This window comes from Cinclus cinclus, chromosome Z, assembly GCF_963662255.1.
Source record: "Cinclus cinclus chromosome Z, bCinCin1.1, whole genome shotgun sequence".
NCBI classification, from domain to species: domain Eukaryota; kingdom Metazoa; phylum Chordata; class Aves; order Passeriformes; family Cinclidae; genus Cinclus; species Cinclus cinclus.
The window spans coordinates 84,001,996-84,021,673 of record NC_085084.1 but is presented as its reverse complement, the minus strand read 5'-3'; the positions used below and the strand labels follow the sequence as shown (position 1 = coordinate 84,021,673).

Genomic DNA, 19,678 nt, shown 5'->3' with positions numbered 1-19,678 from the left:
TCTGGGATAAGTCTAGAAAACTAAGTAGTTGTTCCAATGGCTACCTTCAGCAATGGTTTTGTTGTTCTCCCTGAAAAGTCTAGATGTAAATGCGATTCTTCATTACTTTTATGTTGCTTCCAGCTCTATCCAGCTTATTATAATAACTCATAAATTACTTGTAAATTGCAGAGCTTTTACAGTGTGTAGCTACATGCAAGTGTTGAGGATGGAAACAATTTGCATGGTGGATTCAAGCAGTGATGTTTGTCTCTTTCTCCCCATCCAAGGAAAAGGACAATTTTTTTTGTTTATATGCTAATGAGAAGTTATAGGGAAAACCTACTCTTTACTCAAGACTGATATTCAGAAAACTCAGAGATGGTATTCTGGTTTCCACTGGGGAGAGAGGTTCCTGGGGGTGTCCTTTTAAAATAGCAAGGGAAGGATTTTTGCAACATGTAATTTTGAAAAATATTTTTGATTCAATATTTATTTAATACTAATTAAGATATTACTGTAAGTATATTCTCCCTCTGCTTCTGTTGTCATCTTGTCTTGACCTGACCAAAGCATGTGTCAAAAGGTTTTGTCATCTGCAGCATTTAGATCAATCTCATTTCATTCTAATAGAAACTGGTTTAGGCTGTCCCAACTGTTTTGAGGATGATTGGTTTTAAGAGAACATTTTGGTAGCTTCAGAGGTTTGTGAAGCACTTGGTGTCCTGGCTGCTCACCAGAATAGGCTTCACATGATTCATCCAGCTGCATTTGGCCTGTTCTGAAAAACAGCAAGTTTTTAGGTGTCTAGAAGCTTCTTGGAACTGAGGACTTTCTCTAGTTCCTTTTTCCAGGGCTCTTTGTGATTTCAGCCTATTTCTGCAGCCCAGGGAAGCCACGTTGTACTGAGCCAGTAGAAAGCTAATTTTCATTTGGTAGAGAGACAACATTTGCATCTGGATTAACTTTAGACTAGTACTCAGGTATGCTTGCTGTTGCAATGAAATCTCATTTTCATTATTATTGCAAGGCTTTGGCTTAAGCTGTTCATCCTGGTGGAAATGTTGCAAGACCTTGGGCTGAACTCTAATCATAATGATCAGTCAGTTCTCTTTGGCTGCATATTATCTAAAATTGGAAAAACAGGCCTCTTCTAGTCATAACCCAACCCAAACTGTTTTTTTTCTGGTATTATCTTCATACAACAAAATGGGATTTCTCTTTCATGTCTCAAAATGCCTCTGTTCACCTCAGCTTTGATGTGCTTGGCTAAGTTTGATGAGGAAAGGCTTTTCAGAACAGGCTTGTGGTAGCACAGATAGGGTAGACACTACTGTTTTCCTTCTAGGACTGGTGAAAATCTTGTTTAACAATTCTCTTTTCCCCATAGTGTAGAGAGGAGGACTGAAGCATTTGAAGATTGTGGTAACTGGTATGGCTGGGAATCTCATTTATCAGGGATTGGAAGTTCCGTTTCTGACCACAAGAAAGCACTTGTTTAGACTCTCTCTGGAGACAAAATGAAGCAGATGGAAGGTGTTTGGACACTGTATGTCACTGCTCAGGGGTGGTTGTTTTAAGAGGGAGGAATTGGTATGAATTGTCAAGGGCAGGGCAATACATGGGACCTTTAGAGCCTCCTCTGTGTAGTGTCTGAGGTAGTTGAAGACTAAACTAATAAATTTTTCCTTCCCTAAAGGTTCTGCCAATTCTTGAAATTTTGTATCACGTTGAAGAAAGGAATTCACACCATGTTTACATGGCCCTTATCATTTTGCTGATTCTTACAGAGGATGATGGCTTCAACCGATCCATTCACGAAGTGGTGAGTTGCTGTTTTGGTAAATAATCCTTCAGCTCTAAAAAGAATCTAAATATTTACTTCGAAGATATGTAGGCAAATCTGCCCCCTCAACAGAGGCTGTATGATCTCATCCAAATCTGATGGCATATACATCTTTTTTTTGTAAGAAGAAGGAATCTGAAGACTGATTTCAAAACTTTTCCCAAGTAAAATGAACAAACACACTCCCTCCTGTAGAGAAACTGCTGCAAATATCTCTTTTTCTGCCTTTTTTGGTGTTCCCTTTTACAAATTAGCCTAGTAATAGCTGGGCAGGCTGCTTCAAAGGTGCTGAATGTTTGCCATGAAGTTTAGGGCCTAGAAGAGAGGGAAAAAAAACAGGAAACCTTTTTTATTTCTCTTGAAAAACTTTGCTTAACTAGTTTGATGCAGCCTTTAGCTGGAGTTGTATTTTCCATACTAAATGTTACTTCCTTACTTGGCACTTCTTTTTCTGTCTCTCTGTTAGATTAATTTCTATTTTATGCTGTCCATATTACAGCATCCAAATTTTTACTAGCTTTGATGGATCTTGACCATCTGTGCAGGAGAATACCTTGGACAATTATGTCCTAGTTTCCCAGCTTCTAAAACTATGATACCGCAAGAGACATTTGCACTGATTTAATTTTTTTTTTTTTTTGACTGGGACACAGAAATTCTCTTTTGGGGAAATTATTGTCTTTGTGTAATTATTATCTTTTCTGGAATTATTGAAATGCAAAATGCTGAAAGCAAGTTTCAAGGTTCCTAAACTGAATTCTCTCCCAGGTGAATTTCCAGCCTATTTTGGAGGGAGCTGGCATTTTTTCTTGGTACCTTACAATATTTTTTCTCAGAAATTTCAGATTGTTTAGTACAGCTCTGTGTGTAGACAGCAGGAAGAGATTATTTAAGTGCGAATTCCTGGGACTATCTTTTTGGAGGCAGCTTTTAGGAGCACCTATAGCAATCCTGCAGATGACTGAAGTGTTTTCTTGAAGCTTTCTCCTGCCTTCAACTTTGTGTGCCTTAAACCTGTACATGTACACCAGAGGTGTGCAAGTCTGATGTGTATTTTTGGGCTTCATGTCACTGAGTCATTTGTCCTCTCATAAAAAGGGCTTGCTGAGAGTTGGAATTCAGCAGACAAGGTGTCATTCCTGCCTCAGTCTCTTCCCCTACCACTCTTCATTCATTTTAGAGGCTTTACACATGGTCTTTCAATAAATTCCTTACTGGATGAGTAAAAGTGGAAGATTCCCCTAAAATTCCTTAATGAGGATCCTGCTGTGGAATGAAAACATAAATCAAGTTTTCTTGTCCAGTTTATCCTGCCTTTTAGCTGACCCTGCCAACAGAGTTGTAGTGTTTCCTTGCAATGTGGATATTGGTTTACTGCTTGTATCTTAATAGAGACACAAACCCCACCTTGTTCCTTTTACCTTGTGTTGTTCTTTTTTTCAGTCATGCCTTTGCTCCTTCCATTTTCTTCACGAATTTTTGATTTTACATCAGTTGTTCACTAACTGCTTCTTTCTTTTCCTCTGTGGTTGTGTTTTCCTGCTCCGTAGTGCCTGGTTCCATTTGTTAATAGTGCTGTGTGGCCAGAGTTTTCCTGGATTTGGTTCTTAGGTGGATAATGAGAGGTGGCTGTGAAATGCATGAGCCTGCAGGCCTTCTCCTACACATTCCTACAGATCCCAAGGAGGGAAATCAGTGTAAGGAGAAAAAAGTTTCAAAGTCATACCTATAAATCCATTCCCCTTGCCCATGTCTTTAAATTAATTAATTGGATGTTTTCAGGTATGAATGAACAAGTTACTGTTCAAAAACTCTAGCATTAACATGAAATTAGCCTTGTACTTTCTTAAATATTGACTCCACATTTCCTAAAGCCTAAGAGGGTATTATAGGTCTGCAAAATGATGGCAGTCAGAAAATCTATGTAGGCCTTTCTGTAAAATGTAAGCACCTAGCATCAGTTTTATAAACCTCATGCATGCAAATACATACCAAATTTTAGCAGTTACAGCAGGATTATTTTTTGCCTCCATCACTTGGGTAAAAGGTGAAAAAAAAAAATAGATGTGCTGTATTTTAGATCAACCTGTTTTTCTCTCTGCTGTGTCTCCTGTGTACTGTTCTTATAAGAACCATGACTGTGCAGTTCATTTATGGACTATTTTCCTTTGTGGCATTTAACCCACATTTATTTATTGATTTTTAGGATTAATTTTAGCAAGCAAAGTTTTGTAAATCTGGTGATTATACCAACTGGTAAGTAGCTCAGGAAACCACAGAAACTCTTTTTGACTGCTGTAGGATGCTGAAGCATTTTTTTATTTAAAATGAATGTGGTCTTAACTGCCTGGAAAATATGATCAAAATCATAGGTCCTGTTCCTGCAATTGGTTTAATTCAGTTGGGTCACTGTAACCACACAGAACTCAATTTCTTTCACTAATAATAACAATAATTCTAATAGTAGAATAAACAAGTAAATGTAAGAATTCCCCAGAGGGACAAGCACTGGTGATCTTTTGTCTGTGATTTATGAAATTCTAAATAAAATTACATCAGACATCAAAATAACATCATAGGTTATTTTATGTACAGTAACCTTATTTTGCTACTGTAGCACTTTATTCTGTAGTAAATGGTGATAGACTGTAAATTACAATTTAACTGTATTTATTTTTAGTGTGTTAAAAAGTATCTCAGGAGCAAGGTTGAGGGAAACTGAGAATCTCACTGCTTGGTATATGTAGAACTGAGCTCCTGCTCTTTGAATCTGCAGTTTGTGCTCCTTGAGTTGGAACTATCCAAGAACCTCGTATTCAAAAGAATAATCAGTCACAATATTTTAATTTATTTTAAAATTATTCTTGCAAGACCACCCCAGGACTAAACTTCTTTTTTCTCCCTTGTTAATGTTAACTGCAAACCAATGAGATTGGTCAGTAGGGGCACTGGTTCTGGGTAGATGATTTTGAAATTTAAGATATTTTCATGCTGCTGAAACCCAAAGTGGATGGTGTTGGTTGCTGCTATTGTTTTTGGAATAGCCATTTCACTGCCTATCAGCTCAGGTTGCTTTCCTCACTGTGGAGGAGGGATAATGGGTTCTGGTATGTAACTTTATAACTGTGAATTTATCTATTTCATTTAAGAGTAGTGTACTATTTCAAGGAATAGTTATCTCAGTAGCTGTCATTTTTCCCAGGCTGGTGTTTTCAGAGTTTCAGGAAGAACCACTGAAGCTTTCTGGGGTGAGACCGGGGCATTAGCATGTCTTTGTCCATGCTTACAGCTGTCAACGTGTTACATAATAGCTTCATGTAAGTTCATGTTTTGCATTAGGAATCTGAAATCTGGCAGGTGGCCTTTGTGCCAGGACTCTGCTGCTGATAATATGACTAAATGTGACCAAATTACCAGTCTCTGGGCATGGGGAGCAGTCTGTTTCCATCTGCGTAGCAGAGACATAGCCGGAGGTGGCCTGACGTCTGTGGAAACTGAATATTCTCATTTTGCTGCTCGCAGAGCCATCTGGGCTGTGTGCATCCTCCCCTGCCCAAGGATCATGTTATCAGATGAGATAGGCAGGGACGAGCTACAGCTTGTGCAAGTGCAGCTCCCAGCTCCCGTGGGATGGGACTGTGCTCCCAGGGATGTTTCTGCTGCTGTTTGGCAGGGGTTGAAGCCACACAGAACTGTTTGGCTTGGAAAAGCCCTGCGAGTCCAACCATTCCACCAGCACTGCCAAGGCTACCTATGACCCATGTCCTCGAGTGCCACATCCACACGTTGGGAAAAATGTGTAAGAATGGGAGCACTGATGTGACAGGAGTTGGGAGAAATTTGTAACAGGCTGGGACTGGCTGTACATGGAACATGGGATGGTGAAGTAGGGGAGAGGGACAATAGTTAACCAAGAAGTAGGTAAGATTTTGGGATGCTGAGAAATGAGTAAAGAGGCAGGATAGGAACAGAGTGACAAAAAGCTGAGGTAGGTGAAGTCAGGCTTCTTTTTGATGAGAGATGGATGGGCAGGGTAGAAAAAGGAGAGTGGCTTCACCCTGACAGAAGGCAGGGTTAGATGGGATACTGGGAAGAAATTCTTCCTTCTGAAGATGGGGAGACCCTGGCATGGGGTGCCCAGAGCAGCTGTGGCTGCCCCTGGATCCCTGGAAGTGTCCAAGGCCAGGTTAGATAGGGCTTGGAGCAGCCTGGGATAGTGGAAGTTGGGTTGAGCTTTAAAGTCCCCTCTAACACAAACCATTTGGTGGTTCTGTGATAATAAGTTGTGGGTGGGGGGAGTGGAAGCAGGTGAAAGAGCTGAGAAGGAATGGGGTCTGGGAGGGCGAGGAGGTTGGAGAAAGCTACAGGGAAAGAAAACAGGAAGGGTGATAGTTTCTATAAACAACAGAGATCCATGGGTGGGAGAGAAAGATGTGTCTGGAGATGTTGGAGGGCTCAAGGTACTACTTGAGGCTACCTAACTTGTCCCAGTCCCATTCTCTTGTCCCATTGGCACACCCTGTGGAAGAAAGCACATGATGGAATCTGCTCACAATTCCAGCATAGAGTGAATAATGAACTTCCACGTTGGTTGGTGAAGTCCAGGGATGTGCCCCACAAAATAGCCCCAAAGAGTGGGGGAGGAATCATGGGGTGGTTTTATTTGTGGGAGGAAGTTGCTTTGCTATTTCACTTATAAATCAGAGACTACGAAAAGTAACTTACTAGAAATTTAATCAGTTGATGGCTTTTTGGCCAGGATAAGTGTATTTTGTCTAAGAGCAGGAAAAAAAAAAACCCAAACTCTTGGGTATCATTTCAGAGCAAATTGAGTGAAATTATTTCTTCAATAATCATCAGGAAATACATCCCTTTATGTACTATTGGTTTCAATTTACACTGTGTGTCATGTCAAAACAAGTAGTATTTTATACTACCCATTTTCATAGCTGTATTTTGTTTTTTGAAAAGTCTGTTATATTTTCAATAAGCGTTTAAAAGTCAGGAAATGAAATGTGCAACCACAACTTATCCCTGCTATATTTATGTATTACTGAGAGTAACCATTATTTAATGATCATATACTATATTCTTCAAATAATATCTTTTTCTTCTGGAAGGTTCCAGAGCTGAGCTTGAGATATTTACTTGAGATGTTTGTCAAAGTGGTTAATTTCTTCCTTTATATAAAATCTTCTCTTGAGAACAGGTATATTCACATAGTCATAAATAAGCTGTTACTAAGAAATTACAATTAAGGCAGCCAGGATGAACGTCTGCACTTACTTTAGCATTTTGCATTTGTGAAGTAAGCCATGAACTTGCTATATCTTGCCATATGTTTATGCTTAGCAGCCTTGGGATGATCAAGTTCTCCACTTTGCAGAGTATCTTCTTGCAGTGAAATTTGTACATGTGATTCAGTAATTACTTACACTAACAGCTTTTGAAATTTTCAGTTGCCTTTTTTTGTGAAAATATGTCTGGATTTTGCTTTGTCTTTCAGGCATTTCCTGTTAATCATCTATGTTGTTCATCCCAACTAGTTGTCCTTGTTTACTGAAAACTCCTTGGATGACTTGTTTTCATTTATACCATCATCACTTTGTCTTAAAATAGTATTAGTGACGTTTTATAACCAGAAATTATACTGGTTTCCGCATCCACTCATCGCCTGCTATTTGTGGAAACCTTTCTTGTAGTGATTTCATATTTCCTATTAGTTCCTCAGCCTTGACCGTTCTCCCCTTAAGTACCTCTCAAGTCTTTCCGTCTTCCCCAATTCTGATTTTTTGATCCTTTTAGCAAAAGATGCTTATCAACAGCCACTATACCTCAGCCTGTACCTGGGATGTTTTGTTGCCTTTGCTATGAGATAGTGTTTTTCCCATCTATAGGTTACAGTCACTGGCTTGATTTTAGCTTCCTTGTGGGAGTTAGGAAGGTACTAACAAAGAGCCAGGTACTGTGCAGCATGTGATAATGGAGATGCTTTAAAAAGATTATTTTAAAATTTATTTCAGGGATCTGGATTTTTATTTTGTCTTTTCAAATATAATAAAAATTATTTTTATATCTTAAACTTTATCAGTTTACCAATTAACATGAATCATAATGAGAATGCTTTTTCAAATCTCTCTTGTACTGTGAAACGGCTTCCAGAGGTACAGACTCACAGAATGGTTTGGGTTGGAAGAGACCTTAAAGTTCATCTCAGGGTTCCACCCCCTGCCATGAGCAGGGACACCTTCCACTATCCCAGGCTGCTCCAAGCCCCAATGTCCAACCTGTCCTTGGACATTCCCAGGGATCCAGGGACAGCCAGAGCTGCTCTGGGCACCCTGTGCCAGGGCCTGCCCACCCTCCCAGCCAGCAATTCCCAGTTCCCAATATCCCATCCATCCCTGCCCTCTGCCAGTGGGGAGACATTCCCTGTGTCCTGTCTCTCCAGTCCCTGTCCAGCTCTCCTGCAGTCTCCTCTTTCTAAAGTTACACAGAGTGATAGCTTTGTGTGCAATAGTCCTTGTTAAACATATTTATGTTTTGACTGAGAATAAACCTAAATTTATAGAGGATCTTTTCCATGATTTTAGGACAGTTCCTGTTGAGTCATTTTTATCAGTGCTTCAAGGCAGGGTGTTCAGCACATGTGTTTCCTCCATGTAGATTGGCTGAATACAAGGAAAGAGTGGATTGATTCTCCTTCTGCAATAAATTTGGAAATGGTGGTTAACTTCATCCACCCTGAGAGTGGAGGGCAGTGAAAGATACAAAGCTCTTAATCTAGCTGATGACTTCCTCCAGGTATTAGAGGAAGAAACTTCATACTTTTCATGGGAAAGGCTTCAGTGTGAAGCCACACTGCTGATCTGCCCCCAACCTTCAGTGTGTGTGCTCTTGCCCATCAGTCAAGAGTCAGAGCTCCTGTGTTCTGCCTCTTGCCTAGCCAGTCATGAGGGAAAATGGCAAAGCACTGGCAGAATTATTCAGGTGTCTTGGATGTAAATGGAGGCTTTACGAAGTGTAAAGGGTAAGATAAAAATGAATATATGAGTGTGGTGGCACAGGGCATAGAAATTAGCAAAGTGCCAAATACTTCTACACTTAGTGTGTTTCCGTATGACTTAAAGTTGATGAGATCTGCTAGGTGATAATGCTGCAGAGGTCCGGCTTTTTTCTTTTTTTTTTTTTTTTGTTAACTTTGCTTTAGTTATGCTTTGGAGTACAAAAATTAAGTCACATTTGAGACTGGAAACTAATTTTCATGTCTCTAGGAATGCGAGATTCCTGACAGCTTCCTAAGTTCTTATTCGGATGCAGGTGCTGAAGAACCTTGTTTTTTTATTTTTTTCTTTTGCAGATACTGAAAAACATCACTTGGTATGCTGAGCGTGTCCTAACAGAGATTTCACTTGGGAGTCTTCTGATATTGGTTGTGATAAGAACCATCCAGTACAACATGACGCGGACAAGGGTAAGAGCTACATGGAGCACTTGAGAATTCCAAACCTCAGCAGCTTGAATTCACTTTCAAACAGGACGGGGAATTTTATTAATTCTGTTGCAATCAGTTGGCATCTGGTTTTGGCATTGGTTTTTGCAGGAGGGAAAAAATTAGATCAGCTGTGTTAACTAAGTGTTTGTGAACTTGTAGCACAATTTCTGTGTTGTCTTCCAGTTCATTGAGTATGGTTCTCTGAAGACCTTCACTCAGGCATCAAGCTCATCCTCAGCTGAGAAGAAAGAGTTCATTAGTTTCATGAGAACAAATTATTCCTTATAGGCTCTTTGCCTCTCTGAATGACTTAAAAGCCGGAAGAAATTTCAGGTCTATTTATTGTTAGGTTTTTTAGGAAGTATGTCAGGGACTGGGCCAGAAGACCTTTTTGAGCTCTGGCAAAGCAAAACTGCTTTAACTTCACAGCCTTATAGCCTATATTGATTTTGTGCATTTTTCAAGCTTTTTTTTTTTTTTACCTTTTTTGCAAACACAAATGCAGTATCATGCACTTCTGATTATTTTCAACAGCTAAAGACACAGAATTTTTTACATTAAACCGTAGCCAAAATATTAAATATATTTTAAAAAATATTTTTCTGAATGGAAATGGAAAAATACAGGATTTTACTTTTATGACAAAAAGAACTGGAAGGAATGAGAACATATTTGGCGTATACTTGTATTTAGAATCTGTTATGTTACGTAAATGAATATTTTAGACTTGGATAGGGAAATTAATCTCTCTTGAATTGGATATGTGGACAAATTTCATTCTGTGAGAACCCTTGACTTTGAAAGGGACATCAGATAAGTGCTTATCTGGTCAAATGCTTATCTGGTTTCAGAGATGCTGAAATGAGGATCAGTGCTCTGAAGTATAGTATGGTTGTAGTTGTGGAGTATATGGAATGGTGTGAAAGAGTCAATAGGGAGATGAGTTATGAAATAGAAAATTTTAGACTAAGACTACAAGAGGGAGGGAAAGGAAGGTAAAGAGGAGGAAAATGTCTTTGTGTTTATGTTACAGCTGTGGTGCAGTTGTAAATGAACATTGAAAGACAAATACAAACATGTCTATACATATATATATGTATACATTCTGAAATCTGTATGGAATCACTCTTTTATAAGCCTTGTATTTCAAGGAAACATGTTCAGACATCACCAAGTATATACACTTTGCATTTCTGCCTGTGCTTTTAAAACAACATCTATTAATCAGTCTTTTGAATGATTCCTGCAAGAGGTGTCAGTGTGTATCCAACAGTTTGATGTGTTGGTTTTTTTATCTTTTCTCTCTGACAGGACAAATACCTTCATACAAACTGTCTGGCAGCCTTGGCAAATATGTCAGCACAGTTCCGCTCACTTCATCAGTATGCTGCTCAGAGGATCATCAGGTAAATAAAAAGACTGCTGGAAAATCATCTTTACTGAAACTCAGGAGTAGAGAAGCTTGAATTTTGTATGCCTTAGTAGTAGGGAAACATTAATTTTATATGCCTTAGTAGATACCAATGAACTAAACAGCAGAAATGATAACTGAGTAACTAAATAATCCCAGAATAATTTATTTGCTCTATATTTGAACCTGCTCTGAATAGACAGAAAAGGATACTAGTTTGTCTGTCTGAGAAAATTCTGTCTTTTCATCCTCTTAACAGCTCAATAACTGCCTTAAAACAGAAGGTTTTCAGGGATTTGTGTGAGTTACATTTAGGTATTCAGTTATTATAAAAATGCACTGAGTGGTGGTTCTCAGGTACTGTATAGCATGGATTTTCAACTTAATTCCTGCGTATTTGGCAGAAGGTGTATTTTTTAAATCAGATATAATTATCATTTTGTGACAATACCCTGCAAATAGGGGCTATAAAGCCTAGATATATGCTTTTCAAATTTTGAAGTTTAGTATCCTGTGTAGTAGTCAGTAGTCAGTATCTGCTCTGGTTCTAAAACAAGGTCAGAACTTTGAAGAAGCAGATATTGGGGCTGGTCCTTCCCATTGTGTTTCTGTGCTGCAGAGCACATTGTAAAAGCAGGTAACCCTGCGCCAGGCATCCTTCTCATCTTGGCAGCCAGCCCTGCTCCACGCTCCAAGGGAAACTGGGAAGGTCCTTTTTAAAGTGATCTGGAATAAATTGTTACAGGGCTTGTCAGGTACAGACTGCCTGCCAAAAATAATAATTGTGTACCTGTACACTTTGTCAAGGACTGGGTTAACATGACATACAGCTTGTTCTTAAAGATTTAATTCTCTCCAAGACACTTCTCCTTTGAAAATGGTTGGTGGTAAAAGTAGGACAGGTTACCAGAATGAATGCATTGTGTTGGTGCCTTTCACCTGCCTGATACTTACCCTCTTTTCATACCCTTGGCAAAAGTAAAGAGGGTTCAGAGTTTGAAATGGAGCTATTTTCCCCTTACTTGCCACAGTCATTGTCTTAAATATTTGCTGTGCTCATTTCTCAAGTCACAGACATGAAGTCTTGAGTTTTCCATGAATTTGAAATGCTCTGAAATCAGACATCCTGGTGCAGTGTGAGATACACTTCTGTGACTCTCAAAAACTTGGTCTGGTTCTTACCGTGCTGCTTCATTTGCTGCTTCAGAGCTTGTTCCTAGAATCCTGGGTTCTGATGTTGATCATTTTATTCTACGGCTGTTTCTGGAGCCCAAAGTGCGATGTGTTCTTCTGGTTATATTTGGGGAGGAAGCAGTTATCTTGCTAGTCTGAAGACCCAAGAATTTCTCTTTCACTCATTTCATGCAGCATTTTATTAGGATCTTCTAACATTTGGGAGCCTTATTCCTCATGTCTCTCGACCTGCATAGTTACAACACAACTTCAACATTGCTGCTTGATTTTCAGCTGCGACATTCTTATTGGAGGCAGACAGTCTTGTTCTGCTGCTTGATACTGATGTGTGTGGAAAGAAGGTGAAGGACTGAATGGCAGAAAACAGGGAAAGGAAATTCTGTCAGAGTGGCTGTTGGAGTCCCTATCCCTGGAGGTGTTTAGAAGCCATGTGGCACTTGAGGACATAGGTCAATGGTGGCCTTGGACTCGATGGTCTTCAAGAGCTTTTGCAGCCTAAGTGGTTCTATTCCATGATTCTATAAATAACTCAGAGACCTCAGTGCATTTGGAGAATTGTAGACATGTTAGCTGGTAGGACAGCAAAGAAAAGGATTCTGGCTATCCCAGCCAATCCCAGCAGGGTTGGAGCTGTATTGTTCTGCCTGGAAGTAATGTAAGAGTTGAAAGAGAAAATAGTCATATTCATCAACTGAAGAAGCAAAAAAAAAAGGCAGTAAGATCTGTATTATGTATATTATGACATTCTTACATAGTCCAAAGGTATTCCATGCTGTTGCTTTTAAGCTTCTGTCTTGTTGTAGCCAGGCACTCCATATTATTATAAGTGGAAATTGTAATGAGGGAGGTGAATTTAGATTTGAAACAGAACCAGCAAAACAAGAGGAGTATTAGGGGAAAGAGGATCTTACACTTGAGTTAGAAAAGTATACATCTGGACAATAGGCAAAAACGACCACCAAGACTGGAATTTAATTTGTCGCTGTGATCATGATTGCTTGTAAATCAAAAGACACTACTTTAAAAATGTATTAAAATCTGTTGTAAAGTGTCCTGTGGGACTAGGACATGGGCAGGCTGGAAGGAAGAGCCAGTTCCAGGAGCAGCCTGTCTCCTGTTAGGCTTTACTGCATTTTCTTCTCAGGAATTTTACAGCCCTGGATTCCTTGGCAGGTTTAATCACGATCAAGGAAATATTTTAACCTGATTTCCTCGCAAAATGCTCTAGATTTGCTATGAAGTTTCAGTTACGAAGAAAAGCAGTATAAATACACGTGTTTCTTAGGGGGCTGGTGTTTGAGTCATATATGGTCCTTTGTTTTTCTACCTTAGTTTTCTATCCACAGTTATTAAATTTAGCCAGCAGTGGTGGACACAGATTTGTCCCATGATGCCAAAACAGAATATGTATATTTATACTGCTGTTCTGCTTTACCTTCAGAGTACAAGCATCTTAATGAGAAAGTGTTTTCTGCAAAGGAAAAACAAAATTGTACTTTATATTATGTGAAATATTTCAGGGTATAGATTTCTAAATTAAGTAGCTCTGAAACACTTAAAATCTGCTTAGCAATACAACTGAATAGACAGTCATAATTTAAACCTCACCAGATGCTCTAATGACTCCTTCCTTAATGTGAGAATTAATTCCATTTCCATGCAGGCTTTTTCCTAATCCTATTCTGAGCAGAGACAGCCAATTGTTTTAAATTCTGAAGACTATTTTCTGTGAAAGAATGAGCTGGGAATATTCAATGTACTGCACTTAAGAGCTCAGTAAAATACAGCTTCGTAATGTTGGGTAATTTGTATCACGTTCCAGCAAAGCATGAAAATTGTCAGATTTGTGTAAATCTATCACAAGCAGCTGCTGGAAATTAAAAATAGAAGCAGTAGATGTTTCCTAGTAAGATCCAGGGTTCACTTAATGTTGGGTGTCCTCTGTTGTAGATTACCCTGACTTTGAAATCCTTGCCTTCTCTGATCCCTGTATGGGCCACTCACTGATGAGCTGGACTCAGTGATCCTTGTGGGTCCCTTCCAGTTCAGAATATTCTGTGTTTCTGAGATTCTGTATGCACTGCTACCTGGGGTTTGTGTTTAATTACTCAGAGCTCTTTTATCAGCGGATTGCTGAGGGTGGCACTGCACTGCACTGTGGACCATAGCTGTTTGTAGTATCTTAAAATTAGATTTAAATGTACCTGCTTAGTAGTGCAAGTATTCAGTTTGTCAGTTAACACCACAAGTCAATTGGCATTAATTCCTTTAACCTATTTGGAAACAGTTTTTTGTTCATGGTATCTAGCTTTTCCAGTAGCTTTCCTGACTCCTGTAGTATATGGAACACTTGGAGGGTCTTCCTCAGATCATCTGTGTCTTGGCATCTCCTCTCCGTGTCATTCTAATAAAACTAGTGACAAGAAGAGGACTGATGACTTCAGGCAGATGCTTTTCCTATAGCTTCACGTGTTGGAATGTTTGCTGTTTCCTAAGCAGGCATATGCCACTAGAGGTTGCCATGCACCTCATTAATTAGATATGGACTTTTAACATTAAGTGACTTCATGGGTCTAGAAATGCCATCCAGGTTTTTTGGTTTTTTTTTCTATATTATCACCACAGCTGCTCATGTGCAGGGCTGTGCGAGACACTTAGAACTCTATTGGTTGCACTTTTGTTGATTTCTTTGGTAGACAGAGACAGTGAGATTGAGGGAATGACATGAGGAAAGAGGTTTATGTCAATTCCCCTGATGCTGGTAGGAGTCAAGTGGAATTAGACAAGAATGTGTGCTTTAAAGGGGTACAGATCAGAAACCTGTATAACTTGCATGCTATGGGGTGCAGTAGGTTGTACTTGAGTGTCATCACAGCCCTGCTGTAGCTACTTGGAGAGCAAAGCTGGAGACATAGGTACTAGCTGTAAATGTTTTTCTCTTTTTTTAAATAAGTTGTGAGTTGTATCCTTAAGCATCAGTGCTTGTAAAGTCTGATGGCATTGCAGTAATTCCTCACATCTGAGAGGTGGATGAAGCCCTGAATTCCCTTTTTACTCTTCAGTAGTCTTCATCTTTTTGTAGGGTTGATTATGTTTCTTAAGCTACTGTGAAAATTGCTATCCTTGATGATATGTGCTGCTGTATTTGAGACGTTTCGGTTGCCCAACCAAACCATTTATTTGTTTTATGGTTTTCTGTGTTAGTAATTTAATTTCTTTGGCATGGTTTCCTCTTACAGAAGTCTGATGGGATTTTCCTGAGTAAAAATGTTTATAACTGTTGTTTAGGAAAAAGAGTACAAGATGTTACTTTAAACTGTGCTTTTTAAGCCCCTTTTATGCTGAACTAAAAATTGTCTTTAAGTTGTAATGTATGAGTTCCTGCAGGAACATTGTATTGCTACTGCAGTGTATATCATACAATCCCAGAATAGTTTCAGTGGGAATGGACCCTAAAGCCCATCTCATTCCACCTTCCATCCCATGGACAGGGAGACCTTCCACTAAACTGGGTTGCTTGAAACCTTGTCCAATGTTTTCTTTAAAACAACTATAAATAATTTTTTTTCCTTACACCCAATACAGCCCTGCCCTCTGGCAGTGGAAGCCATTGCCCGTGTCCTGTCCCTGCATGCCTTGTCCCCAGTCCCTGTCCAGCTCTCCTGGAGCCCCTTCAGGCCCTGCCAGGGGCTCTGAGCTCTCCCTGGAGCCTTCTCTTGTGCAGCTGAGCACCCCCAGCTCTGCCAGGCTGGCTCCAGAGCAGAGGGGCTCCAGCCCTGGAGCATCTCCGTGCCCTCCTCTGGACTGGCTGCAGCAGCTCCACGTCCTTGTGCTGTTGGAGCCCAGGGCTGGAGGCAGCTCTGCAGGTGGGGTCTCACCTGAGCCCAGGGGCAGAGGGGCAGAATCCCCCCTGCCCTGCTGCCCACCTGGGGCATCAGCCCAGGGCAGGGGGGTTCAGGCTGGGGCAGGTCCAGATCTCACCCACAGCACCCCCAGCTCCTTCTCCCAGGGCTGCTCTCAATCCATTCTCTGCTCAGAAAAATTTGTGTGAATTGCTGTGTTTCAACAAGGAAGAAAAGTGCTTACAGAGCAGCAAGACCTGTGTCATCTGACCTGTGTATTAGAGTCTACACTGAACTGAAAATCTGAAATTGTTAGTGTGTGAAAGTGATGAAATTAAAATTTTCCAATTGCTTAGTAATATTATTTAGCAGTGCCAATAATGAGATGTAATTGCTGGTTCAAAATTCTCTAGGCTGATCTCATAGGAAGATAAAGAAATTTGTCTCCTATAGAACTTTACACTCTATGAGCCTTCTGGTTTTCCTGCTTTTGTTTTCTTTCATGTCCACAGTGTTTTTGGGAAACTCTTTACCAGAGAGCTTCCTCTTTCATTGGAGAATAGCAATGGGATAGTTGGTGCAAAGAACTAGTGAGATGGAGTTCTTAAAATCAAAGGCACTTCTTAAGGGGAAATACTTGGAAGCATAAACCAGGTTGCTGCATGGATGCTTCAAACTTGTTTGCTTTCAAATTTAGTTCTCATTTGGAAATGTGGGTATAGAACAGAAGTGTTTCTTCTCATACAGGAGTTGTGATTTTTAGATTATAAGATTTGAACTAAGCTGGCATTTCAGACTTTAGCTGAGATGTTTAAATTGGACAATAGAACGACATGAATAGAGTATGCAGTAATTTTGTTAATCTCATAATTCTGGCATCTCTCTTACAGCGGGGTAATGAATGGGGTTTAATTAGAGCAGATAAAAAAACTACCTAAAATTGTTCCAGATTAGGGAGTTGAAGCTCTTCGACACTAGGAAACCTTATTTTGAAAAACTCTTTAATTTCCGGAATGTCAGCTTTCAGTAAGCAAAAAAAAGGTAACACTAGTAAAATGTTCAGTGATTGATTTATACCCTATACGATTATTAACACAATCATAACATGAAAACTGGTTCCACCCTCTTTTATTCATTCTCCATTGGTACTGTTGGAACACAGGGTTTATGTTGCTTAGAGCTGCAGAGCTCTGGGGATGGTTTGGAGCAAACAGGTTTGCATCACGCCATGCACACCGGGAGGCTGGGCTTGGATAGGCTGTAATGGCACTGTAGGAATGATCAATAGACAAGGGTTTTACAATCAGGGTTCAAATCTTCATCTCTTAATTGGACCATTAAATTAAATCTCAATTTACTGATCTCTTAATCATAACAGAGAAGCGTTCACAATGGCAGACCCTAGAGAAAAGAGACTGCTTCTGCTCCCACGGCAGCAGACATTGAGAGACTTCACAGGTTAAATTAGAACATAATAAATGATGAAGCTTCTTGGAATTAGTGCCCTGTGGCCAGAGCTGTTAAATACTGAACCCTCTGAGCATCAGCTTTGTACTGCTCAATAGTGAACCCTCTGAGCATCAGCTTTCCCATTCCTTTTTTTTAGCCAAAAGAAAAGAAGAAAGGAGGGAATTGAGGGCAATGAACAGTTTCACTAAAGCAGTGAAATCTGCCTCTGCAAATAACGTGAGGGGAATAGTCAAGAATCCCGGGTTTCTGATAGTGAAACTTAAGTACCTCCAGTTGGTGTTGTTCAAGAATAAAAGATTTTTTTTTTTCATCTTTTGAATCACATATGGGGTGTGCTAAAAGGAAATTATTTCAATGATAATTATCAGAACAGTATGACTGTTTTCTAAATTTTCTAAAAGTGGTTTTTAACCTCAGGCTTATGTTTATTTCACTGTCAGTACAGGAAGCCCCACAGCTCTACTGTCCAGTTCCGTCCTTTGGGGAACCTGTGGGTAAAAATGGTGGCTTTTAGTAATTGCTATCTCTGATTATTTTCATGCAGATGTCTTGTCACTGAGGTGAACAGGTAAAGAGCATCTTTCTGTGGTTAAGGCTTCAGGTTATTTATCTGCAGCCTAACCAGCTTGTTTAGTTTTCTGTGTTTGCTTTAAAGCAGTAGCTGATGACCTGTTGATCCCAATAAACTTACGTTGCCGTATCAATAGTTAGACTGGTGAATTTTTTACTTTGAAAAATCTGTATTGATTTTTCTCTCCATCCTTCACTTGAGTGGTATTTACCATGTACTGTGAGATACATGTTCTAGCAGTAAATCCACTTCAGAATGGAAGGCTGCAGAACTGACTGGTTGACTTTGCCTCAAAAGTAAGAATTAATATCCTCAAAGACAATTTAGTGTTTCTTAACTTTCAAATATTTGTAACATTTTTTGTTCAGAAAAGAAAGTGTTTATTGTCTAGCCTGGATATAAAATGGCTTCCCACTGCCAGAGGGCAGGGATGGATGGGATATTGGGAAGGAATTGCTGGCTATGAGGGTGCCCAGAGCAGCTGTGGCTATTCCCTGGATCCCTGGAAGTGTCCAAGGCCAGGTTGGACAGGGTTTGGAATAGCCTGAGACAGTGGAAGGTGTCCCTGTCCTTGGCAGGGGTATGGAACTGGATGATCTTGAAAGTGCCTTACAAAACAAGCCATTCTGTGATTCAATGATAAAATGATACTCTCTTTATGAGAAACTGCTTTATAATGAGGGTTTTTTAACCCCTATGCAGTGCAGCAAAAGTGGTAATCTGGTTTTTATTAAGCATTCCAAGTAGAGTGAAAATGAATGCCTTTTCAGAAAAAGGGCCTTCATGGTATTCTCATGCTCAGGCCATGTTTTAGAGGACACGGTGGAAATGAAAGATCAAGCAACTTCAAGCCCCTGAGCCAGAGCTTTGCTTCTCACCTGTGGGCTGCCAGTAGCCAAGGCTGTGTGTGCAGTAGGACACATTGTTTGAGTCACCTGGTGAAAACTTGGGCAGCTTTGCCTTCTCTTCCTTGAGCTGTGCACAGGCACAGGCTTCCTACTCTGTGTGCAGAGCTTTTTATACCCCTCATTCTCTGCTCTGTCACTGTTAGTCCTCAAACCTGCAGAGGGTCTTGAATCCCTGGGGTGCCTTTTATTGGGAGACAGAAGTGATTTATAAAGATCTGAATAGCGTTAAATAAAAGAAACATATGTTGGCCTTATTAGTAGCTTGTTGACCTAGATTAGCTGTGGGGAAGCTTATAAGCTGATCAGCCATTCCAAAATTGGGAGGTGTCATTGCAATTAGTAGGAAAGACTGTGACAAAAAGGAAGACAACAATTGTTCTGACAAGGGAAGAGAGAATATTAGTAGCAAATGGGCTCTTGCTGGTATGACTTAGGGATGTAAATAGAATGAAGTTAATTTTTTAAGAGGAAAGAAGCATCCTTTGTTACAAAGAATTAAGTATAGTTGTGGTCAAATGTACTAAAATGCTGCTTTAGCTATGTCAACAGCAAGAGGAGTAGCCCATATGTGCTTGCCTGTTTTTGCCTGTGTGTAACATATGGAGGTGAGGTTTTAGGCTGATATCAGCTGTTTCCAACATGGAAATATCATTGAACTTGGTTTAAGCCTGGTTGAACCTGCTGGGGATTCTGAGTGGGCATCTGATGGGACAGTAATACCCTTGTCCCCCATCTGGCGTGAGCAATCGAGTGCCCCACGTGCCATTGGAAGTGTTTGCAGCCCAGGACCCCCAGCTCACGGGTCATGGAGGATCCCCAGATGGACAGATTGGATCAGGGTGAGCCATGGAGGGCTGCTGGGGAAGTAGTTGCTTCTCTCCGTGTCAGGGTCTTCTCACATGGAGCAGAGCAGTTAAACTGTCTTTATCTTCTGCTCTGCAGTTAATGGCCAGAGGACTCTT

The 19,678-nt window shown here is 40.1% G+C and overlaps 1 protein-coding gene across 1 annotated transcript in view; it reads left to right on the top strand.

Annotated features, from left to right (window-relative positions):
• DYM (dymeclin) overlaps positions 1 to 19,678 on the top strand; it is a 206,929-nt gene that overhangs the window by 82,653 nt on the left and 104,598 nt on the right. The window contains exons 6-8 of the mRNA XM_062512592.1: positions 1,679 to 1,804; positions 9,186 to 9,299; positions 10,632 to 10,726. Coding sequence (XP_062368576.1) covers positions 1,679 to 1,804; positions 9,186 to 9,299; positions 10,632 to 10,726 — 335 coding nt within the window. The remainder of the gene's footprint in view (positions 1 to 1,678; positions 1,805 to 9,185; positions 9,300 to 10,631; positions 10,727 to 19,678) is intronic.